This window comes from Triturus cristatus, chromosome 12 (genome assembly GCF_964204655.1).
Source record: "Triturus cristatus chromosome 12, aTriCri1.1, whole genome shotgun sequence".
Lineage (NCBI taxonomy): Eukaryota > Metazoa > Chordata > Amphibia > Caudata > Salamandridae > Triturus > Triturus cristatus.
Window position 1 is genome coordinate 814,151,791 of NC_140595.1, and position 26,538 is coordinate 814,178,328.

At 47.9% G+C, this 26,538-nt stretch overlaps 1 protein-coding gene across 2 annotated transcripts in view; it reads left to right on the top strand.

Moving 5' to 3' along the window:
- The window catches only part of FXR2 (FMR1 autosomal homolog 2), a 431,332-nt gene that overhangs the window by 179,725 nt on the left and 225,069 nt on the right, over window positions 1-26,538 (top strand). For both annotated transcript variants that reach the window (XM_085638170.1, XM_085638169.1), the window contains exons 5-6: window positions 20,619-20,767; window positions 21,595-21,688. In XM_085638170.1, the coding sequence (XP_085494296.1) occupies window positions 20,619-20,767; window positions 21,595-21,688 (243 nt within the window). The remainder of the gene's footprint in view (window positions 1-20,618; window positions 20,768-21,594; window positions 21,689-26,538) is intronic.

Below are 26,538 nucleotides of genomic sequence, written 5' to 3' on the forward strand. Positions count from 1 at the left end.
CACACTGTAAATTTGGCCCCCAAGAGAAAGTTTGTGAGTACCCCTGATCTAGAGGCTACTCCTCAGATAACGCGTCTACTTCCTACAAATCCCCACTCAGTCCACTTCACAAGGGGTTATCAAAGAGGCGTCTATAGGGGCAACAATAATAAAGGCAGAGCAAAACTAATACAGCCCGCTCTGCCACACCGCCTACCCAATGACTTCCCCGCTCCCTCCAGACCATCCCACTCTGGTCGGGGGCAGACTTCAAAATTTTCTTCATGTCTGGGAAACCATCACCTCAGACAAATCAGTGACCCAAATTATTCGGTCAGGATACTGCCTGGAATTAACATCTTCCCCCCCCCCCCCCCCAAACATTCCACCCAGGCAACGCCCAATGTCACAAGAACATTCCACATTACTAAAGCAGGAGGTAATCTCCCTCCTGCAAAAACAGGCAATAGAACACGTTCCCGTCAATCAGCAAAATGTAGGGGTCTACTCCCTATATTTTCTAATACCAAAAAGGGATGAGACTTTCCAGTTAAGTTATCAGGGTAACAACCAGGCACAGCAAGGTCAGCAACAGCAAAACTGGCTGTACCAACCTAGGGGCCAGATATTTCGGGGGCGACCGAACGGACATGGACAAACGAGAAGAGGGGGGCAGCAGCAATCCACCTCAATGTGACTCCGCTGTACCGAACGTGCCCACCCACACATCTCTACGGGGGCGGCACAACAAAAGGCACAGAAAACAGGAGAAAACAGCGAACGTGTAACACCGGTAGGAGGCAGACTAAGACACTTCTTCCAGGAGTGGAAGAAAATAACAGACAAATGGATACTAAACCTCATACAGTTCGGATACTGTATAGAACTGGAAAAAAAGCCACCAAACAGGAGGCCAACCAACAAAACACGCACAGCAAAAGAGCTTGTGCTCCTCCTGCAGGAAGCACAAGAACTCCTCCACAAGGAGGCAATAGAAACAGTGCCGTTCAAAGAAAGAAACAAGGGAGTGTACTCCAACTACTTCCTTGTGCCAAAAGTGGACGAAATGTTAAGACCCATCCTGGCGAGCGCCCGGAGATGTGCTTCACCTCGCCTCCCCCACCTGAGTGGTGGGGTTGGCAGGCTGGCACATCCCGGTCCTTATTTGGGTTTTCCGGCCAGGCTTCCCGCCAGAGTGGGGGGCGGCAAGTGGCCTGGGGAAGCTCACAGAGGCATGCCTTTGAAGCTTCCCCCTGTCCATCCTGGGGAGGAGACCTAGCACCTCGCCCAGGATGTGCATTGTTGCAGGCCCAGGAGAGCCGGGTCTCTCCTACCCAGGGGTCCAGCAACATGTCTGCTGTGTGGCAGCCTCTCAGACCAGACGTGGATTGTAGGTTAGATTTCAGGGGGCATCTCTAAGATGCCCTCTGTGGTGCTTGGTACATTAAATCTCACACTGGCATCAGTGTGGGTTTAATGTGCTGAGAAGTTTGATACCAAACTTCTCAGTCTTCAGTGTTGCCATTATGGTGCTGTGGAGGTCGTGGTTGACGAGCTCTCAGCACCATGTACTCTTAAATGGCAGCACTGCACTTACAGGGCCCAGGAATGGACCTGGGTACTGTAGGGGCACAGGGCTCATGCTCCTGTGCCCACACCACTGGCATAGGGCACTCAGCTAGAGGGGTGGTTGATGTATGCCAGAGCAGTGTAGGTGGTGGGCATTGCACACAGGGATGTGTGCCATGTCGACTCTTTGTTTTGTCTTGTACCCAGACACTCAGCCTGCAAGGGCAGTGTGTGTGTGTTAGGGTACCAGGCCTCTAAGGATGGCACAATGAGTGCTGCAGCCCTTAGAGGCCTTCCCTGGTCACATGGCCCTGGGTAACTAGGGTACCATTTACCAGGGGCTGACATGTGGCCAGGGTTTGCCAATTTGGGTTTGAGGTTTTTGTAGAGAAGGAACATAGGCCCTAGTCACCTGATTGGCAGGAGTCCAGGGCACACTCAGTCAAAGTACATTCAGCAATTCAGCAAAAAGTGGGGGCATACCATGCAAGAAAGATGGCACTTTCTCACAACTATGAACTACAGAAAGGACCGTTCCTAGTTGTGTCTAAGAGATGCCCAATTTAGTGGGGGCAAATCACAAAAATTGACGGACTGGCATCACACACCACCAGGTGTCATGCTTCATCATCTGCCAGTCCTCGCCCTCTAAAAACCGCGTTTGGTAGAGGGCGGGCATACACCTGGAGACAGGGATGCACTTCTAAACTAAGTGGGGGCCCAAACAAAAAAAGGAGTGAGTGAATTTAAAAACCATCATAGTATACCTGAACAATTTTTATTCTATGGGGTTGCTATGTGGGATTCAAATATATAAGTGCGGTGAGTGGGGACCTTATCATCCCGTCGCCGCTGTGAATCAGTGATTGTTAATAGGGGGTCAACATGTTTCTGCCTGTATTGTCCACTTGGGTATGTGGCATTCGTCAGGACCTTAGATATTGGGCTCCAATCTTACCACTGGGGGCGTAGGCCTATAGCCAGCTGCCACCTGTTTAGAGAAACCCGTAAGAGAGAGGGGGTGAGACAAACATATAATACTCAAAATGGTTGTCATTCGGTAGACCTTGATGTGTCACAGTCACGCTCCATACTTACTGCTCTCTCCTAAGGTGAAAAGGTGAAAAATGTATGAGTGTCAGGCATCTGTGTTCACTCTGACATTCATGTGAATAAAATAGAAGTCTTACCCTATTGGAAAAACCTATTTGCCCCATGGGAGGGGTAGGGGGGAAATCCTTGTGGCCACATTCTGGTGGGAGACGGTAAAGGATGAAGACAAAAGGGTTAAAAACCGGTTAGGAAGGTATATCAAAGATACTGAATTAGTTAGCAGAAAAAACCGTCAGGGCGTGCTTGATCTACTATTGTTTCAACCTGTTGGAAGAAGACATCAGAACACCGACTTACAGTTCAAGGCGTACTCCCCGCTAGAAAACCTAGTGCTGCATGCATCCAGCCTCCTCCCCGATGACATTAAGTGTAGTGCGCAGCAAGCTTTTATACTGTTGGGTGGAATCGTGGCATGCGATATGGGTTTCAGGTGAGCGTGGCGCACAGTGATGATGCTGCATTTCCTGTGTCCTGAGCGAAACATGCAAAAAAGACTGCTCGTTGCCTGTTTGTTGCCTGACCCTCGTGTGGGTGTACCTCAGATAATTGCCTGGGGTGGGGCGGGACCAGCTTTAGTCCAATGAAAGCGCCTACCATAGTTTCTGGAGATACGAGGGAGTGATTTAACGTGTGTAGACACGTATACAGAAATATGGGGAACATGTGCCCCGCTCATGACTATTATTTAATGACGGGAGCAGTTTCAAGTATTTACACAGAAGAAAAGAAGAGAAAATAAACCCAGATTGTTTACAGTCAGGGTGACAGTGTGGTAAAACCCACAATTAGTGCACAAGTCGATTTTACAGCTACCGCATGGTTGCGGATCAAGATGATTCTAGTTTTAGGGAGTAAGGGAAACTGCGTCTAGCTCTATTCATATGTATTACTGTGTCTATTGTTTGTGTTTTTGTCTTTATAATGGGTACTGTTAAAGTGTATGTTTTAGTGAGCGCTAAGGGAAGTTACTTCATTTGTAGCCATGGGATATCATCGTTCAATCCGTTTTTCCATGTCCCAAGGCGAAACACCCAGCGCTGTTCTCTAACATGTAAGACATGTGAGAGGCAGCCATTGAGCTTCTGTACTACTTCCAGTACTGTCCATCTTAGATCTTTATCAGAGTGTTCTTTCTCAAGGAAGTGTTTTGTTAATTTGGTGTTATCTTTCTTCCTTCTGATAGTGCTCCGGTGCTCACTAATTCTGGTCTTTACACGCCTAGTAGTCATGCCAACATACATGAGTTGGCAAGGGCATTTGAGTAGATACACTACATTCTCTGTGTTGCAGTTAGAGAAGTTCTTCTGAGTCCATGGTCGCTCAGTACCTATGTCCACTTCTTTTGTGGTGGCCGTGAATTGGCATGATATGCAATCGCCACAGGGGTAATGTCCAGTTGGTCGTTGGTGGCCCCATAGTGTCAGTTGGTTGTCATCTGTAGCGGCTGGTGGTTTTGTATGGACTAGTTCATCCTTGATGTTCCTACTGCGTTTGTACGCAAATAGGGGTTGGGTCCAGACTTTGTCGCTGGTGTTTAATATGCGCCATTTCTTTTGTATAATGTTCTGAATTTTGTTGGACGCTGGGGTAAAGGTGTTGACACACACCATCCGGTTGGCCGGCTCCTTTGGCGTATTTTCTAAAAGAGCTGCCTGGTTGTTATTTCGAGCTCTTTTTTTGGCATTCTTGACCAATTTTTGGGGGTAATTTCTTGCTCTGAGTTTAATTTCCAGGGTGTCTGCTTGTTCATGAAAGTCTAAATTTTCTGAACAATTTCTGCGGATGCGCAGAAATTGCCCTACCGGGAGGTTTTGTCTTAGGGCTTTGGGATGGAAGCTTTCAAAAAGCAGAAGGCTGTTTTTGTCAGTTGCTTTGTTGTGAACTCTTGTGCGTAGGCCTTCTGAAGATAGGTTGATTTCAAGGTCCAGGAAGATTGCTCTTTCTTTGTCGATGGTATGCGTGAATCTCAAATGTGGATCAATGCTGTTTACCCATTCCACGAATGATTGTGCTTCTTCATTGGTACCCCTCCAGACGATCAGAACGTCGTCGATGTACCTCTTCCACATTTTGATTTGATCAAGGTAGGGGTTGGTTTCCTTAAAGATATGGTCCTCCTCAAATTGGTGTACGTAGAGGCATGCCAGACTGGGAGCGAATGTGCTCCCCATTGAAGTACCTTTGATCTGGTGGTATATCACGTCTTTGAATTCAAAAAAATTCTCACATAGTGCCAGTTCTGCGCATTCCATTATGAAGTGTTGTGGTGTGACATAGTTCCAATCCTGGTTTAGAATTATTTGCTCTACCACTTGTAAAGTGTGCTCCTGTGGTATACTGGTATATAGCGCTTCAATATCCATGGTGACCAGGGTGTCTTCCATATGAATGATAGGCATGTCACGTAGGAGACAGAGAACATCCTTGGTGTCCCGTAGGTAGGTTCTTGAATTTTGGACAATAGGTCTCAGGAACCAGTCACAGAACTGGGATAGGGGTTCTAGTATGGAACCGATCCCTGAGACTATGGGTCTTCCTGGTGGTGGGACCCTGTTCTTATGTATCTTCGGCAGGGTATAGAACCTGGGCATCCTGGGGTTCTCATTAATGAGGAAGTCTGCTTCATGTTGTGTAATCCTGTTGTTAGCGGTGGCTTCTACCACAATGGACTTTATTTTGGTCATTAGGCGTCCAGTAGGGTCCGTCTGATAAACCTCATAGCTGGTTGCATCGGCTAATAGTCTCAGGCACTCTTGATCGTATGCGTTTGTGTCCAGGATCACTGTGGCCCCACCTTTATCCGCTGGTTTAATCGTGATGTCTCTGTTGGTTTTGAGATTTGACATCGCGGATTTTTCTTCCCGAGTTAGGTTTTGGAAGCCTTTTAGATTGTGAAAATCGATCTTTTCAATTTCTGCCAATACTGCCTGTTCAAATGCCAGAACCTGGCATGGAATGGATTGTATAGGTGGACAAAAGGTAGATTTATTTCTTAGATCAGTGTGTCCATTGTCCTTCGGTTTGTTTATATCAGTGTCTCCAAAGAAGGCCCTGAGTCTGATTTTCCGAAAAAAAATGTGCCAGTTCGGTGTGTAGGGTAAATGGATCATTTTGGGGAGTGGGTACGAAGCCTAAACCTTTCTGTAGTACTGATTGTTCAGGTCCTGATAGTTGGTAATTACTCAGGTTCACTATGTTAGTGTCTGTTTGCTCGTTGAGGCAGTGGTGCCTTTGCCCCTGCTCCTTGTTACTGCGCCTAGTTGGTCTTCGGCGGTTTCCTCCCAGTGTACTCTTGGTCCTCTCCATTGTTTCTGTTTTCCTCTGCCTCATCCCCTGCCCCTGGATAAAAAAGGTTGTGGGCCGGGATAATAGCCAAAGTTCGGCGGATAGAATGGTGGTTGCTGCCAAAATCCATACGGATTCATTGGAGGGGCGTACATCTGTTGATTATGGTACGGTCTTTGTTGTTGACCTTGGTTGGTAGTACCTCCATTTTCTTCTTCGCCGCTTTCTGATGTACTGCGCTCATCTCCTGAACTGAAAGTCCAGTTCAGGGGAGTTGGACGGGGGCGTTGTTGCTGCTGTCGTCTCCTTGTAGGTTGGGGTTCTGGAGCCTTGTCGTAGTACTCATCAGTCGTATAGGGGTAGACTGTATCCCTATTGAATTTGAAGACATCCTTTTGAAGTTTGGTAATCTTTGACTGGGTGAGAAATTTCCGGTATTCTTGATGGTCGTTATTGATATCGTCTAATTTTTTTCTTAAAGATTTTGATATCAATAGTCGTTTTAAGTCGACTCTCGCTCTGCTGGATCTCAACAAGAAGGGCATCCGCCAGTTGTCTTGCCGTGTTAATAATGAGCGCCAGCCAGTCCTTGGTACACTTCCAGGCTATACCGGATCAGTTGATCCTGAATTCTTTATTGTTCAGAAAGAGTCTGGGTTCGTTGGTGACTATCAGGCCCCTGGGAGCGGTATTCTTCCTCAGGTATTCTGTCATAAAAGCTCCATGAAGAGCTGTTCTTATCTGTTCTTTCTTCTTGGTTGTTAGAGCTTCCCATTCGTCAGAGTTTTTTACGGTGCATGCTACTACTGTTTCTGCCAGTAGTGAGGGTGTTCTCAGTATTTCTGTAAAGGTGTCTTCGTCAAACATGACTTCCGTCTCCATTATTAAGGAGGTGGTTTGTGGCTACACCACGGACTTCCAATGTAATTATAGTATATGGGACGTTTGGCTTTTATCCAATACAGTCCTCGAAAGACTCCCAGTTGTGGAGTAGGCCCTAGTTAATGTTCCCACAGCCAAGAGGCTGTACAAAGCAGAGAACCACAGTTACACCCAGGGTCTGGCCCGGGGAGGGAACTAGAGGCGTTAGGGCACTAGAGAACGGTCAGCCTCCAACCAAAGCTATGAACCACAGAAAGGACCGTTCCTAGTTGTGTCTAAGAGATGCCTAATTTAGTGGGGGCAAATCACAAAAATTGACGGACTTTCTCACAACTACCAGTTCATGGCCCTAGCCTTTGGACTAAAATCCACACCAAGGGTCTGCACAAATGCCTAGCTGTGGTAGCGGCGCACTTACGAAGGCAGGGAATTAATGTTTAATCCTACCTAGACGATTGGTTGGTAAAGGCGAATTCCTACAACCAATGCAAACTACATGCTCAGCGGGTCACGCACACGCTGACAGAACTAGGTTTTTTGATACACTGGGGGAAGTCCTCAATAGAACCAGAACAATTGGAAGATCTTCCTGGGCGCACAGATAAACACCATTCAGGGCAGGGTGTTCCCCAGTGAGAAGAGAACCTTCGCACTGCTAAAGGAGACACGTCAATACCAGAAGGATCAACCTCTGACTGTGAGGACAGTGAGCAAACTCATGGGGATGATGATTGCGTCCTGCATTCACCTAGTCCCCAATATCCGACTCCACATGAGACTATTCCAGGAATGGCTACAGCAGCAATAGTCACAGGCAACAGGGAGTTGGGAGGATCTAGTGGTTGTAACACACGCAGTGCAAGAGGAGATCACATGGTGGAACAAAGAGAACATAACGAAGGGGAAACCATTTACACCACCAACTCCAACTGTGACCATCACAACAGACACATCCCAAATGGGATGGGGAGCACACATGAACCAGCTCAAAGTGAGGGGTTTGTGGACACAAACTGATGCGATAAGACACCTCAACTACCTGGAACTAAAGACCGTGTTCCTTGCCCTAAAAGCCTTCCGGATACAACTGTACGGCCAGAGAGTGATGATGCAAACCGACAACACCACAACAATATTCTACATCAACAAGCAGGGAGGCACACAATCTGTGGCACTATCAAGCCTAGCGCAGGAGATTTGGATGTGGGCCATCCCACTACAAATAGACCTCCAGGTGACGCATCAACAGGGGAAGGAAAATGTGGAAGCAGACAGACATCGGCATCCCACGAGTGGGAGCTCAATACACAGGAAACACAAAAGCTATTCAAGAAGTGGGGGACCCCACAAATAGATCTGTTTGCAACACACCTGAATGCAAAATGCCAAGACTTCACAGCCAGGGCAGCAATCCCAAGGAATTGCCCTATGGGTAAGCTGGTCGAAGACATTTGCCTACGCTTTTCCCCCGATACCGCTGATACACAAGGTGCTCAGCAAATGCAGAACAAGCAACATGACACTGATACTGGTAGCACCACAGTGGGCCAGGCAGTCCTGGTTCTCACAGATAATGGAGATGGCGCAGGGGCCACCACACAAGTTCCCAAAAAGAGACCTTCTCTCAATGCAAAACAGGAAAGTGCTCTACCCAGAACCGGAGAGCCTCAGTCTAGCAGCTTGGCTCCTGAAGACTTAGAGTTCGCACACCTAAAACTCCCAGAGAGCACGCTGGCGGTGCAGCGGGAAGCAAGAAGGCCTACCACACGGAAGTGTTATGTAGCAAAATGGAAAAGGTTCACCCAGTGGTCCTTCAAGGAAAAGCTGCAGAAGAGAATCACCAGGGAATCAACAGTGCTAAGATATTTAACACACTTGATAAAGAGCAACCTAAGCTACACCTCACTAAGGGCTCACCTAGCAGCAATAGTAGCCTACACAAGAGGAGAAACGGGGAAAAGTTTCTTTACATCCCAGGTGGTAAAAAGATTCCTGGAAGGGGCTAAACAAATGGCCCCCCCAAAAAGGGTATCGCCACCAGCTTGGAACCTCAATGTAGTTCTCACGCAACTTATGAAGGCGCCCTTCGAACCCATTCACAAGGCCTCTCTACATATGCTCACCATTAAAACAGCTTTTTTGGTAGCAGTCACCTTGCTACGCAGGGTAAACGAACTGCAAGCGCTAACACTACAAGAACCCTACATTCAAATTCACAATGACAGGGTGGTAATGAGAACAGACCCACACTGTATGCCAAAGGTGGTGTCAAGGTTCCACTTAAACCAGACAATACAGATACCAAGTTTCTTCCAGAAACCATCCACAAGCGCGGAAAGGGCACTGCACACTCTGGACGCTAGAAGGGCAGTGATGCATTACATTGAGAGAACTAAAGATTGTAGGAAAACAAAGCAATTCTTTGTGTCTTTCGCAAGTAGTTTCTTGGGATGACCGGTAACAAAAGGCACCATCGCACGATGGATCGCAGAGACAATACAATTCTGCCACAAGCAGGCAGGCCAAGAACTACAAGGAGAGGCACAAGCTCACTCTACCAGAAAAAAGGGAGCAACAATAGCCTTCCTGGCAAACACACCCATCCAAGACATTTGCCTGGCGGCAACATGGGCCTCAGTGCACACGTTCACTAAGCACTACTGCGTAGATATACAGATGAACAAGTAATCACAAATAGGACAAAAAAGTGCTTCAGCCTATATTCAACAACCAACGCTCATCTTCCACCCAGCCCTCACAAACTTGTCAAACCGCTACAAAGTCTATGCACAGCATAATGAATCCTGAAAGATTCAAGCTGCAAAACAAATAGTTTTACCTGTCGGTGTAGTTTTGCAGCTTGAAGACTTTCTGGATTCACTAGCGAACCCACCCACCTCTGCCAGAAAGATGAGACAGGAGGAAGGGGATCAAAAAAAAAAAAAAAATGAATGACCCCCCCCAAAAAAAGACTTTGATAAAGAAAAGAATGAACAAAATAACAAAAGACAAGAAAAAAAGAATCCGAAAATGGCGCCCAAAGGTGGGAGCTTCCGGAGGAAGCACGCCGACGTCACAGGAGGACACCAAATGGTGGGATGTTGACGCCCACCAGGGCCACGAAAAAAAAAGAGATAAAACACTACGATTCCAGACCCAACCACTAGACCGCGGAATAATGCACAGCATAGTGAATCGAGAAAGTCTTCAAGCTGCAAAACTACACTGACAGGTAAGAAACTATTCGATTCCTTACCTTAGAATTACCCCCAGGCGTCAGACTGGATCCGGAAAGTTTTTTCGTCAGCAGTACCTCTGCGTGTCGGAAGGTAGCGTCGGTCGGCTCCACGCCTGTAGTTGGCGTCGTGGTCGCTGGGATGACGTCGCAGTAGTACTTAGACGCCGCCCTCGCGCGCCGACGTCAGTTCTTTCTTTTTCCGCGCCAGCCAGCGCAGATGCGGAGAGAGCGGTACCTCAAGTCCATTTTTTTTTTTATTTAACTTTTGTCGACTTCTTTATTGAGTCTATCGACTCCTGGTGCGCGTAGGGATGCCCGGCTTGAAGGCTTGCTGTTCCTGTACCCGACTGATGTTGGTTACGGATCCGAACCGCGTGTGCCTCTTTGTTGCCGGGAGCGTGACCACGACCCCAACTCGTGCTCCGATTGCCGGTCGATGGCGCTGAAGGCTTTGCGGGAGCGGTCCGAAAGTTGCTTGAGCACCGGCAGTCGGCTCCGTGCCGTTCCAGGTCCCAGTCACGAAGGAGGTCGAGGGACCGGTCGCGGAGCCATCACCACTCGTCTAAGTCATCGAAGTCTTCGCACTCTGGGTCGGGTAAGTCGAAGCACAAAAAGAAGTCTAAGAAGCATCGTTGCTGTTTGACTTCCCCTCGTCGGTCGGCTGACGCGACGAGGGATGCGGGCGGTGCCCCTCACACGGCTACGCGCGTGGGACACGAGCAGTCTACTCCGGACTTCCCTCCGTTCCCGGGGCCCGGAGTGACTCCCGCCCAACTTCATACGTTCTACGAAGCGATGCATGCAATTTTTGGGCGTCCCTAAACTGCTGGCGCGCTTTCGGGCCCCGCGGAGTTGGTTGGGGGATCTGGGCCTTCTCCGCCGTCGGCAGGTCCCCGTGGATCCAGGCCTGGATCCGGATTGGTGCCGGTTGACCTGATCACACCTCCACCGGCGCTGCTTCCTCCGGCACCGCAACAGACGCCGGTCATGTCCCCAGCCGGCGTCGACCCCGGCCTCCATCCCAAAGTGGACCGGGAGCTGGACAGGCATCGCCCGATGCCTGATCCGGCGCCGAGAGGGGTTTTTGTGCCCCTGTTCACTCCTGGGGTTCCATTTCAGCCAGATTGGCAACCTGAGGAAGAGGAGGAGGACTGGGAGGGGTCAGGTGACCGTTTAACTGATCAGATGGAATCTGAGCAGGACTGGAGAGAGGCACTGGGGATGCCAGTGGTCTTGACACCTCTCGTGACCTTGGCATGTTATCTTCTCCAACCGTGGCTATGGAGGAGGGAGCGTCCTACGCAGTGGTGTTGCGTAGGGCGGTCGAGGCCCTCAACCTCGACCTTCATAGGGTGGCAGTCAGGACTAACCTCCTGACACGGGTGCTTCAGCCAGCGGCGAGCTCTTCGGAGCCCCCTGTTGCCCTTTAAAGAAGCTCTATTGACGTCCTTTTGGGCACATGGTCCAGGCCCAACATGGGGGCACCCGTGGATAGGATGATTGCCCAACGTCACCGCCTGGCTCCGGGCAACCCCACTTTCCTCTCCCAACACCCCACCCCTGAGAGCTTGGTGGTCCAAGCCTCTACTTCCAAGAGCGCATTCCCTACCGCTCCCCTGGAAAGGGAATCCAAGAAGCTGGACCACTTTGGGAAGATGATCTCTTCCGCCAGCTTGGGACTGCGGTCGGTAAACACCGCATGTCTATTGGCCATTACTGCCACTCTGTGTGGGACTCAGTTGCACAGGTGCTGCCTCAGTGTCCGGAAGCGGCCTGGACCATGCTCTCCCAGGCTATTGCTCCCGGGAGGGATGCGGCAAAGTTTACCATCCATTGTGGGCTGGATACCGCCGACTCTCTGGGCAGGACAATTTCCACGTCGGTAGCTCTTTGCCGCTATGCCTGGATGAGATGGACTGGCTTTTCTGTGGATATTCAGAACACCTTGATGGACATGCCCTTTGATGTCCGTCGCCTCTTAGGCGACAAGGCGTACAACGCTTTAGAGCGTTTCAAGGACTCACGGCCTACGGCCAAGTCCTTGGGCCTCTCCAGCTGCCCAGCGCAGTCTGCCTTTCACCCCTTTCATGGCTACGGAAGGGGTGCCCCGCTCTGTCCCGACCAGAGCCACAGGCCGCAGCAAGTTACCCAACCTTCATGCGGCCGGGGATGTGGGAACAACAGCCGTGGTTCCGGGGTCCAGCGGGCAGGCTAGTCCACCAACCCCCCCATCCCCTCCCCCCGCAGCAGGCACCAAACCTTCCTAGTCAGACATTTCAGGCCCATCAAATGCCAGTGGGCGGCAGGATTCACCATCACCTTCCCCACTGGCACACCATCATGTTGGACAGGTGGGTTTTGCAGATAGTCCAAAGGGGCTACTCCCTTCCTATAGAGCCTACCCGTCCGGCCATGCCACCGCAATACCACCGCATGTTGGTGGGGGATCACCTGGCCCTTCTCCAACAGGAAGTCCTGGCTCTCTTGCCATCCAGCACGTTCCTGTCCCAGAAGTAGGTCGTGGTTGTTACGCTCACTACTTTCTGGTTCCCAAAAAGGACAAGGGCCTGCGTCCTATCTTGGATCTCAGGAACGTCAACCGCTTCCTCCGAAAGGAGAGGTTCAAGATGTTGACGCTTGCTCAGGTCTTGTCTGCCCTCTACCCGGAAGACTGGATGGTAACGTTGGACTTGCAGGACGCTTATTTCCACATCCCGTCCTGCCGGCGGTACCTGCGGTTCACAGTAGGCCACGAGCATTTCCAATTTACCGTGCTCCCCTTTGGCCTTACCAGCGCCCCTCGGGTGTTCACGAAAGTGATGGCGGTGGTCACAGCTCATCTGCGCAGATCAGGGGTTTCAGTCTTCGCCTATCTCGACAACTGGCTGTTGAAGGCGGGCTCGCCCCAGGCAGTCGTCTTACACCTCCAGACTACGGCCGATCTCCTGCATTCGCTGGGGTTCTCCCTCAATGTACCCAAGGCACACCCGATTCCCTCTCAGAAGCTCCTCTACATCAGAGCGGTTCTGGACATGATGCGGTTTTGGGTCTATCCTCCCGAACAGCGAGTCTGGGATATTCAGGCTATGATTCCGATCTTTCAGCCTCTATCCCGGGTTTCAGTCAGAATGACCCTGAGGCTGCTGCGTCTCATGGCCTCCTGCATCCTGCTGGTAGATCATGCCAGGTGGCATATGTGGGCTCTGCAGTGGGACCTGAAGTTCCAGTGGGCGCAGCATCAGGGGAATCTGTCTGATTGCGTCCAGATCTAGGAGGGCACTGCACGACAGTTGCAGTAGTGGCTCACGAACCAGGATTGGGTCAATGACAGATCCCTCTCCCTTCCCCAACCAGAAAACACAGATGCATCCCTTCTAGGATGGGACAGCCGGGTGGGGGTGGGGAGGCGGAGATCAGAGGCCTCTGGTCTCCGACGGAGTCCGGTCTCCACATCAACCTTCTGGAGCTGTGGGCGATTTGTCTTGCACTCAAAGCATTCCTTCCCTCTGTCCAGGGAAGAGTAGTGCAGGTGTTCATGGACAACACCACCGCCATATGGTACTGCAGCCAACAAGGCGGAGTGGGGTCGTGGACCCGATGTCAGGAGGCCCTCCGCCGCTAGACATGGCTGGAACATCAGGGCATATCTCTGGTGGTTCAACACCTGACAGGTTAACTGAACGCCAGGGCCGACGAACTCACACAGGTGCATGATGGATCACAAATAGCGTCTTTTCTAGGAGGTGGTGCAAGGTCTCTTTCAACAGTGGGGAGAGGCTTGGTTAGATCTATTCGCCACCGAAGAGAACGCGCAGTGTCAGCAATTTTGCGCGTTGGAATTTCCAAGGCGGCACTCGCTAGGCGACGCTTTTTCGCGCGAGTGGAGTAGCGGTCTGCTGTACGCCTTTCCGCCTATACCGCTTCTGCCCAGAGTACTGAAGAAGATCAGGCGCAACCGGGCCCAAGTCATTCTTGTGGCTCCGGATTGGGCACGAAGGGTCTGGTATCCCGATTCACTCAACATGGCCATCGATCCCCCGACCAGTCTGTCTCTTCAGGAGGATCTTCTGTCGCAGCAACAGGGGACGGTCCTCCACCCGAACCTGTTCAGCCTCCACCTCCTTGCGTGCTCATTGAGCGGTGGCAGTTGACGTCATGCGACCTGCCTCCTGAAGTCTGTGATGTAATTCTGGCAGCCAGGCCTGCTGGTGGAACAAATCTGTGGCATGGTACACAGCAAAGGCTGTGGATCCCCGCTCTGCCCCTCTTTCTGAGGTTCTTCTGTTCCTTCTTTCTTTGGCCCAGCAGGGCTCTCCTCTGGGCACTATCAAGAGATATCTTTTGGCCATCTCTGCCTTCCTTCGGCTTCCAGATCAGCCTTCCCTTTTCAAGACCCCGGTTGTAAGTGGCTTCTTGAAAGGCATAACTCATCTCTTTCCTCCTCTTCCTTTCGTTATGCCTCAGTGGGACTTGAAACTGGTTTTAACTTATTTAATGTGCGCTCCCTTTGAGCGGCTTCACAACTGTCCTTTGAGGCACTTGACTCTCAAAACTGCGTTCATGGTGCCCATCACCTCTGCCAGATAAGTGAGTGAGCTCCAGGTGCTTTCTTGTAGGCCTCCTTTTCTCTCTGCATTCAAACAAAGATGTCCTCAGGACACGTCCATCCTTTCTGCCCAAGGTTGTCACTGCCTTCCACATCTGGCAGACCATCACTTTGCCCACCTTCCGCATCCTTCGAAAAAGGAAGAGAGGCTCCACTGTCTGGACCCTGTGCTTTCCTTTTGTTTGGATCGCACCCAACAGTTCTGGGTGGACGACCAGCTCTTTGTTGGGTATGTGGGCTCCAAGAAAGTCGGGCCGTACACAAGCGGATAATCTCCTGATGGGTTGTCTTGTGTATCAAAGCCCGTTACTCTCTGGCAAAGAAGGAGCCTCCGGTGGGGCTGTGCTCCCATTCCACCAGGGCGACAGCAGCAACTACTGCATTGGGACGTGGAGTTCATCTGAATGACATTTGTCAGGCAGTTACGTTGGCTTCGTTGCACACCTTTACCAAACACTACTGCCTTGACAGTCCAGTCCGGAGAGACGGCTTCTTTGGCCGTTCTGTTCTCTAGGACTTTCTGGTGTGATCTTGGTTCGCAAACCCACCACCGGGGTTGGTATTGCTGGGATATCTCTTCTAAGGTAAGGAATCTATAACTAACTTGTTTCTTTCAGATAAACAAGTTACCTTCGTTAACAATATATCTGTAAGAAACATTTGTTAGTTATAGATTGCTTACCACCCCACCCATCCTACCTGTTCTGCGAACTGATTTCTAGGGTTACGAATATCCTTTCAGGGCCCTCATTTTGTGCACCAGTGGTCAGTGTCTTGCATGGCTCTGCGTTTTTGGCACGGACAGTCGTGTACAGAACTGACGTCTGCGCGTGAGGGCGGCGTCTAAGATGCCATCCCGGTGACAACGACGCTAACGACGGATGCGGAACCGACGCGCAGAAGTACTGCTGACGAAAAATCTCTCCGGATCCAGTCTGACGCCTGGGAGTAATTCTAAGGTAAGGAATACATAATTAACTAATGTTTCTTACAGATATATCGTTACCGAAGGTAATTAACTTGTTCAATTGGATGTAATCCCATTTTACAATGTTTTAAGGAGTGAGGACAAGCACTTTAACACTGGTTAGCATTGGTAAAGTGTGCAGAGTTGTAAAGCAAGCAAAAACGAAGTCTGCAAAACAGGAGGGTTGAAAGCAAAAAGGGGAGAACCACCCCAAGGATGCCAGGTCTAACAGTGTGTAGATGATACTTGTGCCAAATGCAAGTAACCTCATCTGTGATTGAGACACCGTTGCTTTCTTTGCATCTATCACTACCTCTAGGTATTAAAGCAGTAGTGAGTTGGTTTGCCAGTGTAGGCCTCAATTCAAGGCCTCAATTCAAGGCCATACAAAAAGGCGTGTTTAAGCGCTACAGAATTTTGAAGAGATAGCCAGCTTTGAGGAGCCAGTTGTGTAAAGAAGGACAGACCCATCTTTGTTGTATAGTAAACCTGCAGCCATGGCCGTGTACTTCAAGAAGGCCCTGAAATCTGACTCCTGAAAGAGCATAAGTTCTGCTGATAAAACCTCAGTCATCATTTTGAACTTCGAGAACAAATAACTATTAAGCTTGTACAAATATGGGATAGTAGTGGAACCGCCCCCCCTCCTTCACCAGGAAGCAAAGGGAGTAGTACATTTTGCCCCTCTTTTGTGGCAAGACAGGCTCCTGGGCCACTTTTCATCTGCTCTCTGTGAGAAAGTGCCATCTTTCTTGCATGGTATGCCCCCACTTTTTGCTAAATTGCTGAATGTACTTTGATTGAGTGTACCCTGGGTTCCTGCCAATCAGGTGCCCAGGGCCTATGTTCCTTCCTTAAACCACACAAACTCCAAATTGGCAAACCCTAGCCACATGTCCGCCCCTGGTTAATGGTATCCTAGGTACCCAGGGCCTTGTGGCCATGGAAGGCCACTAAGGGCTGCAGCACTCATTGTGCCACCCTCAGAGGCCGTGTACCCTTACACACACACACTGCCTTGCAGGCTGAGTGTCTGGGGGCAGGACAAAACAAAGAGTCGACATGGCACGCATCTCTGTGTGCCATGCCCATCACCTACACTGCCAAGGCATATGTCAGTCACCCCTCTGGCTGGGTGCCTTACGCCTATGGTGTGGGCACAGGAGCAGGAGCCCTGTGCCCCTACAGTACCCGGGACCATTCCTGGGCACTGTAAGTGCAGTGCTGCCATTTAAGAGTACATGGTGCTGAGAGCTCGTCAAACACGAGCTCCACAGCACCATAATGGCAACATTGAAGACTGGGAAGTTTGGTATCAAACTTCTCAGCACATTAAACCCACACTGATGCCAGTGTGGGATTTAATGTACTAAGCACCCCAGAGGGCATCTTAGAGATGCCCCCTCACAGCTAACCTACAATCCACGTCTGCTCTGAGGCTGCCCAGGCTGCCACACAGCAGACACGTTGCTGGACCCCTGGGTGGGAGAGCCCCTGCTCTCCCGGGCCTGCAACAATGCACATCCTGGGTGAGGTGAGAAATCTCCTCCCCCAGGATGAGCAAAGGGAAGCTTCAAAGGCATACCGCCATTTGGAGTTTCCCTAGGCCACTGCAACCCCCCACTCTGGCGGGAAGCTTGGCCGGAAACCCCATACAAGGACAGGGGATGTGCCAGCCTGCCCACCCCACCCCTCAGGTGGGGGAGGCGAGGTAAAACACATCTCCGGGCCCTCGCCATCTTGAAGATGGGAGGCCCTACCCTATCAGGATTAGGCTACTGCCCCCCTCCCACAGGAGAGAGGCAGGATAGGGGGTGTACCCACCCCAGGACAGGGACCCATTGGTCCCTGGCCTTCACCTACCTGTAACGCCCCTAAATTTAGTATTTAGGGGCACCCTGAACCTTCCTCACTTAGATTCCAGACAGAAAACTACAAGAAGAGCAAGAAGAACAAGGACCTGCCCTGCAGCTGCTAAAAAGAGAAGAAGACACCAACTGCTTTGGCCCCAGCCCTACCGGCCTGTCGACTCTCGAACCTGCACCAGCGCGGCATCTCTCGTGGCCAGCAACCTCACCAACCCCGGAGGACCTGGCTACCTTTTGGCTCTAAGCCCCTGGGACTCCCATGAGTAGAGGCTCTACTCAGAAACCTATCCCTAACCCCTGGCAGCAGCCCGGAACTGCGAACCCAGCACACTCTGCACCAGCCAAGCCTGGCCAGTGCCGGAGTGAACAAAGACCCTGAGGACGACCCCACGGCGACTGTGACCCCGAGTCCGGCACCCAAGGACCCCCCTCGACATTCCGGAAGAAGCCTGCAGCCTCAGAACAGAGTGCCACCCCAACCGCGATCAACGAGAGGGTAAGATTCCGACATCAAAAGGCACCCCTGCACCCGGTGCCCTGCGGCCCCCTGTGCCCAATCCCGGGGTACCCACCTAACCTACAACTACCCAACTTACCTCTCGAAGTGGTGGTGGCATCTGAAGCATCCTCGTCCCCGAGCTTGCAGCCTTTTTCCAAACCGGAACATTCCCATTGACTTCCATTGAGCGCCCGAGGGCTCAAAAGCACCCTGCACCTAGCCGCCCGAGTGGCCCTGGCAGTGCCCTCTCTACACTAACCTACTTCCCCACTTGCCCTGAGTAAGTGACCAGGAGCCCAGCTCCCACAGCCGCATGGCTTGCCAGACAGCAGCCACCAACCAAGGCCCCCCTATCCCTCATAGGATAACATTGGGCCTAACTCTCTCTGCACCCGGCCGTCCTGAAACCGCTGAGGGTGGACCAACTGTACCTACCTGACACTGGGGGACCCCTGAGTCTATGCCCGGAATTTCAACTCTGCCAGTCGAGTACTTACCTTTAAACCGCTATCTTCATTTTCCTCATAGGGTAACATTGACTGGCTTTTTCTTGAAAAATCTTCTAAGTGTGAACTTTTCAAAACTGCAAATATTCACTAAAAATCAGCCAAGTGACAAAAACGAATTTACTCACCTGCTCCTAGGTGAGCTCCCAGTGCTGGATCTTGGTGCCCAGCCCTGACTCTGAAAAGTGTCCACAACTATACTTACCTCTAACCCATTTTTCTCCCATAGGAAACCATTGTCTGCTTTTCTGTGAAATGTCTTCTAAGTGTCTACTTTTGCAAATTTGAAATATTCTTCTAAAATCGTACCATTTCTGCAAACAAAATTACTTACCTGTTTTTGATAAGGACCCCAGTCCTGGGTCTAGGTACCCAGTCCTGGATTACTAAAGTAACGATAAAATACTGCAATTTGAATTTCTTGCCATAGAGATCCATTGAATGTTTTCTTTGAAATATTTTCTAAGTGCTAACTTTTGAAATAGCTAAATATTATTTAAAAATCATTACAGTTATTAAGTCGACTTTCATCACTTGATTCTGAATACTAACCCAGGGCTGGATCTAGGAGCCAGACCTGGAATTCCAAAAGTAATCTGAAAAGTAATTTATTACAAATAACCTGAATTTACCATTGAGCTCAATGCATTGTTATGTTTAGGAAATAGGATTGTTTATTGCAACCAACTGTGACTGTTTACAAAAATGTATTGCTCAAGGCAAAAGTATTTATATTCAACCTCTCATTCTGAGAAAGTATATTTTTATCCCCTTTGTGGTTCTAAAAATAAAACAAGCATATATTTTATATATATAAACCATTGGCCTAGAGTTCAGTTATTGAGTGTGTGAAACCATTTGCTGACTGAGTGTGTACAATAAATGCTTTACACTGTCCTCTGGTACTGCCTTACTGCTCGACCAAGCTACCACTTTTGAGAGTAAGGTCATACCTAACTTTGACCTCTATCAGCCTCTGGGGGACTGTGGACTCTGTACACCCTGTACCTATTAGGGAACAGTATATACAGAGCCACTTTCTCACACTCTCCCATACTCTTCCACCCCTGGTTTTAGTCACTGCTTGTTCTGGGGGTCTTGCAAAAGATCACGGGTAGCCTTTGGTGCTCTATAATTATCCGGTCCAGCTTGGCCCTTCCATATCTTGTTCTCAAATGTCTTGCACATCATAAGGAGATTTTGCATTGACTCCTAAACCCAATGGCAAGGTCACCCAGAGATGGACAAAATTCTTATTCCATATTGCTCCGAACTCTGTTTGAGAGCCTGATTTTAAAAGAACTAGCCCTATCTCATGTAGGTATTTCTTTCAATGTTCTGGATCGTCTGGTGGCAGCCTTGAAACCAACCACAAGCTTTCAATAGAAGCAGGTTTTAGTTTTCCCATTGGGCTATCTGCTCTGTTACCTGCTTTGCGAACAATGTAGTGTCATTCTCTAGGTACCTGGTAAAATCGGGAGGAGAAATTAACACAAAACCTGACAGGCGGGCCTTGATATCTACTGGAACAGGACATGGCTAACATAGGTAATTTGATTCGCCTGTTGCACTTGTTCCTTCCTGTCATAAATCCTACATCAAGAGAAGTTCTAATCCTTGGGCTTTTGTTTCTCAGCCATAAGCCGTTCAAATTAATGGCCTAGTGACCTGAACTATTTTTCTTGAAAAACTGCATTCCTGATAACCGGTATTAGTGTGTTAGTGAACCGTAAGCACTATGCATATCTGAACTATGTCACAGAAGCTCAGGTATCTTGTTTGTAACTGAATGTTCGAAATCCATTTGAGCAAGGTGACTTTTCTCACTATCTTTTTACCATGTCCTCTTTGTTTTTTATCTTAACAATACCACTTAAAAAAAATTCTACAAACAAATCAAGTAGGGCTCTTTTGAATTCAAAGGCTTCCTCAAAGGTATTTATTGCAAGAAACATTTCCACTCATCCTATAGTCGTCCACTGCTTTAAAAGACAGTTTCTGGTCAGACCTCTCTGCCACCCGCAACAATATGCATTTAAAAGTGTGTGCCATCTGGAATTAGGAGCGCTTAATTATAGAGGTAACTTTACCATTTTCTTTTTGCAGTTTTACGTGATAGAATATGCAGCCTGTGACGCCACTTACAATGAAATTGTAACTCTTGAGCGGCTGCGACCCGTCAACCCTAACAAAGTAGCTACAAAGACCTCCTTCTACAAATACACAATTCCTGTGCCAGAAGATCTCAAGGAAGCGTAAGTACTGTACAAGGGTTTAGATTCGGTGGTGAGGTTAAATTTGTGATGGTGGGAAAATCTACTAATATTGTGCCGTGCCATGCCTCATTACAGACAACAACACAGAGTTGCTTTCATCGAGAGAGGACCTAAATAAGCCAAGAGGAGGGGCCCAGACTAGAGGGGTGTGAAATCTGATTAACCGGGATCCATAGTGTATATATTTGAGGATTTTGTTAATCAGGCTACATTCTGTTCAAAGAAGTAAACAGTCAAAGTAGCATGTTACAGTCAAACATTTTGGAAACTTTTAGCTTCACATGGGACTTTCAAGGGTATTGGCATTGACCAGTTTATACGGTTTCAGTTGTACCAATTGAAAGCAGTTGAACAGACAAGAAAAATGGCATCAGGGGATAGGATGGTGGGTTTTGGACAGGGTGTGGTTGTTACATATCACTTAATATTTGAGATGGTTTTAGGAGAGGTAATCTTTACTGTCCCTCAGTGGGTATATTCATACTCCTAATTAGCAACAGAAGTCTGAAAGGTGGAGTGAAGTTTTTTTTGTCATTTATTTCAGAGAACATGCATATGCCCTCACTGTCATGCATTATTTTATTTGTAGCATTTATGAAAGCATGAGATGTAATAGAATCCACATTTAAAAGAAGTAGGTTTTACTGAGTAAAGTCGAGACATTTGCCCTCCTCTATGCACCACCCCAACCTTAGTGGACCACAAACATTAGGTAGGGGAACAGTGATCTATTTGTAGTTTGTTTTGCTCCCAGACTCTCCTTCATCTCTTTTTCTCTCTTCATTCCTTCTTTTTCTCTTGACCAGCTGCTCAAATGAAGAAGTACATAAAGAATTCAAGAAGGCTGTTGGCGCAAAGTGCATTTTCCTCAGTAGCACAAGTAATGAACTTGTCATCCTGGTAAGCAACGCTACCAGCCTTAACCGGTTGAATTACTTTAATAGAGGTCTGTTGATACATACCAGGAGGGGTTAATCTGGCTTCGAGTGACGTTGGCAGGAGTTGGTGGTGCATAAAGTGGACTTACAGCGATGCTGTTGGTGAGGATTGTTTCATTTTTGCGAGCTGTGTATGGATCCCATGATAGAAGGTGGTGTGATCTGTCAGAATGATGGTGCATTTCCTGAACTGTGTGTTTTTTTCTACTAGAGTAATGTTGGACAATATTTCCATTCTGGGTGACGAAGGGGGGTGGGGGATTTGGTGGGTCACTATCATACTCTTTATTGTGGTATGTTGGCTGAGGTTTGTGTGTCTGATTGTTTGTGCTCCAGTACTAGAGTAACTAGGGGTGTGCATTTTTCATTTGAGATGCATTGGCAGAGCAAGGAGGTGGCTTCTACTGCAAGAATAGCAAAGGGTGTGCTGCAGGTCAGGCTTGAGGTGTATTTACAGAGCTGTGCAAGTCTCCTGTAATGAATCCACATGGGTTAATAACTTAAATAGTGAAAACCAATATCGTGGCCTCCTCATCAAACTACAGTTAGGAATTTTCCCTTTTGACCTCCTGGGACATGCGCATATTGTTAAAAATCTAGGCATTACATTTGATCAATATCTGACTGTGGAGCATCCGGTAAATGCAATAGTAAAGTCCTGCTTTTGGCTGAGAAGCAAAAGCCCAAGGAGTACTGAAACCACAAACTTCCATTGGTACAAATGCTGCTGCCAAAATGATCTTAAATGTTAGGCATTGCGACTCAATAAAACTTGCTCTTATTAAACCGCACTAGCTCCCAGTGACGAAAAGAAAAATGTTGACGTCTTTATGCCTTGTACATAAATCTCTCTAAGACTTTCGCTTCATTCCGCTGCTTCGTAGATTTTCTTTTTATATACCAATGAGAATGCTAAGATCAGGAAAGTTATTTCTACTTGATACCCTAAAGTTTACCCAGGTTACGTTAGAAGGTAGAGTTTTTCCAACTGCAGCAGCAAAACTTTGAAATAAAATGCCTCTGCACCCATCGAAAGAGACATACCTTCACATTTTCAGTCCCGGACTTTTCCTGTTCTGTAGTTTATTTAACATGTATTCTTTGTATGCTCAAAGTAGTATTCTGTTTTTTTAAATTTCAGATCCACGATACTTTCAGGTGGTGATTGCACTTCATTAATGTCTTGAATAAAATAAATTACAGTTCTTATCTGGGGGTACTGCAGGCCTGTGTCAATCATGTTGCAAGTGGTGAGTGCTTGAATTGCTGATGACTTGCATTCCAAGTGCAGTACGGTCCGTGTGAAATGTAGGAGACTTCCAGTCCTAAGACAAGCTTTTTTGTGAAAGTCTGATTGCTCTCAAGGGGATTTTCATTATTAGTAATAAGCTGAATTGTCCTGGCCACGCACAGAATCCCAGAATGCTCTTTTCATTTTCTAAAACCAAATGTTTTTTTAACAGCCTATAAAACGGCTATATACCCGTTTCCGCCTCCTTTAAAAAAAAATTAAAAAAAATGTAAATGCAGAAAAATAGTAATTAGAAATAACCTATTGACAAAATTAGTTTGCAAACCTTTTTTTAATAGATAGGTCACAGACAATGGGGGCAGTGTAGTCTAATAGGCTGAAACCTGAAAAGCTGGGTAAACTACTGCTGCTACTTTAAGGAATCGCATGCCACCAGTGACCCATTGTCCCGGTACATAGTAATTGAGCCAGTTCTCAGTTTTCCACCTCCTGCTGACAGGATCCTAGAGCACTGAGCTCGACCTTGTTTAGGTTTTTTTCTTCTTGGGATTCTTTACAAATCTTCAGACAGAGCTTCGCTTGATGTCTTTAGGCACAGACTGTACATCTTTTCTGTTTTGTTACCGTAAAGAAAATCTGTCAAACATCCCTTTTTGTGAAGTGTTCCACCTGTAGGAGAAACAAATCCCAAACCAATCCTCTTGCTGTTTGTATTGTGTGTCAAATTCTCTCTCATCGTCCAGGCTTCTGTGGATTCTGCATGATCATGTCCAAGAGGGTTTTAAAAGATTGAAGAAACATCAGGCTACAGCACTTGTTATAAGATGGAGAGTCAGCAAGATCTGAGGGACGTTGAAAGGGTGCTCCCTCTACCACACCTACTTGCACTATTTCCAATGATCCCTCATGAGGGAGATGCAGGAACAGGTTTCAGGAAAAATTGAGGACCCTCTTGGGCGACATCCATGTCCATGGTGTCAAAAGTGCTACAGGAAACTGCGAACAGAAGGCAGAACTTTTGCATACCTTGCTCTGAAATATTGAAACACTCTGCCGGAGAACCTGCGCAAATGCCCCGGTCTTCTTCGATTCAGGAAACTCCTGAAGACTGAATTATTCCGGGACTGATTTGTGCCTGACCTGTTTTTTGTCTTCTCTACAGTGCGGAGATACCCCTTCGGGGGGGATTCCGGCGCTTTATAAATCCCATACAATACAAAAAAGTAGGGTCAGTGATATGTTCGCTGCCAAGAGCTTTTTGACGTCAAGGAAAGATATGTCAAAGCCTATGAACTCAGCACGGAAGTCTGTAAACAGATACCTCACTGAACTGATCCTTATAGCAGTCTGCAGAATTGGTACGCAAGATGAAGAAAATATGGGTACCACATACACCGATCTCACAGTTCAAAGACTTACCAGCCACAGTAGTCTCAACAGTGTTAATTGTCATCTACCCCAGCCCACATATACCTTTCTCCAGAGCAGTGGATCTTCCTCATTCTTCTTCCTACTGCACCAGTTCAACCGGTTTGTCTGGTAACCCCTGAACTTGTCATGCCTGTGCCTTTGGTGGCACCTCAGCCTAGTTCACTTTTGCCACATTCATCTACTAATGCTTCTTTTTCTTCTATTAGGAGTCTGAGGGCTTTAGAGGAAGATCCAGAACCCAGGGTGGCATTCTAGGAGTCCTCCCCATCAGAGACCTCATCGATCAAAGCTCTCAAGGCATTTACCCTCATCTAATTTGTATTTCAGATTCCATTTCTACAGGTTTTTGGCAGTCAGGATCTGTGTGACGGTCTAAATCTTCTCGTCTGTCGAAATCGCTTCATCCCACATACTTTTCATATTCTTCATTATTGAGACCGTATTACCCAACTCTGCCGGATTCCTCTCTGTAAAGAGTTTCTTCCATAGCTGACATTGTAAGATTCAATTGAACTATTGGTGATGTGCTGTAAAATTAAGCATACTTATTTCAGCGACCCAGCTAAAGTCTCATGTATCTTTGAGCTCCTGCACCACTGTTCTTCTGCACATCATTTGCTTCCAGGACTGCTCGAACATGCTATGGAGTGGTTTCTAGCTCCAGCCCAAACACATTCTGCTCCAGCGTTCTTGCAGAAGTAATGAGTTACTGGGAAAAGATCCTTTCTTCCTCCTGGGTCGGTCATTGTGTGTGCTGCAAGGAAGTATCATTCCACTTGGAGTAAGAGCATGGACACAGTTGGTAGGAAGTTCTGTGACCTGCCTGAAACTTCCATGATGATGTATCATAGTACCTTTGGGGAAACTCCCCCAAAGCTTTCAGAGGAAACTACCTCATGAAGATGAGCATGTCTTACAAGAAGAGATGATGGTCTTGAACCAAATAATTTGTTCTGGTGTGGATTCAGCGGCCTGTGGTTACTGTCATGGTGTGGCTTTTTGTTCCACATTGCTCCACTTGAAACCAGAAGCACGCCTGAGAATTTTATTCCTTCTCTGGTCTGGAACACCTCTGCTTGATACCCATGTGGAAGTCTAAATGCAGTGCATGACGGCTGAGTTAAGACATTCAGGGCTCTGAGCCTAGAGAAATGTAAGGAGTGCAGGAAACATCCGTGCAACCCTACAACAGGCGTTACCAGCAACAGAGGGTTCCAGGCCTTCAGTGACTGTAGCATTATCTGCAACACCAAAAGTCCTTCCAGCCTCAAAAGTCCCAAAAGGAAAAGGCAGTCATCAAATACCACCTGCTATAGTAAATCCAACCAAGCAATGCTCCACTGCCATCAATCATCAGAATGAGTGGAATGAAATAGCAAAAGAAAGATGGGTGCAGAAAACCTTGCACATTGACTGACTATTCCTTGAGGTTTTGCTTAACCCTCCATTTGTTCCTGCAAAGAAAACATCTGAATACTATCCAGAGTTACTTCAATTTAAGTTCAGCACCATTCTGACCAAAAAGGCAGTGGAACTGGCTCCTCATCCGCAAAAAGGAAAGGTAGTTTACTCATGTTCATTTGTGGTTTGAAAGAAAAGGTAAAGGTGAGAATATCATCCATTCTGTACCTGAGAACAGCAAACAAATACTGAAAGAAAGAGGAGTTTCCTATGTTGGTACTTTACAAATAACCCCCAACCCCATCAAGTGGATAGTATGTCATCTTCAAAATGGATATTTCCAAATCCCCATCATAGGGAAGGTTTGCAAATGTGTAAGATTTTTGGTAGGGAATTTGTGCTAAAGGGGCAGACTCCTTCCTTTCGGCCTCACATCTCTACTACAACGTTTCTCTAAGTGCCTGGCAGTCCTGGTGGCACTACTCACACATGTGTGAATTTTCCTGTCACTTCTTGGACCTTTGACTTATAAAAAAATCGACATCTGAGGAAGTCCATTGACTCTACTGTATAACCCTCTCTGTCCTTGAGTGGCTGGGTCTCGCTGTAAATTATACCATGTCTGCAGCAATGCCAGTTCAATCTGTATTATCTGGTAGAGGTCACAGACCCACAATCTGCAAAATTGTGTTCTTCGGAGGAGAGACTCAAATTTTATCAATTCTGGG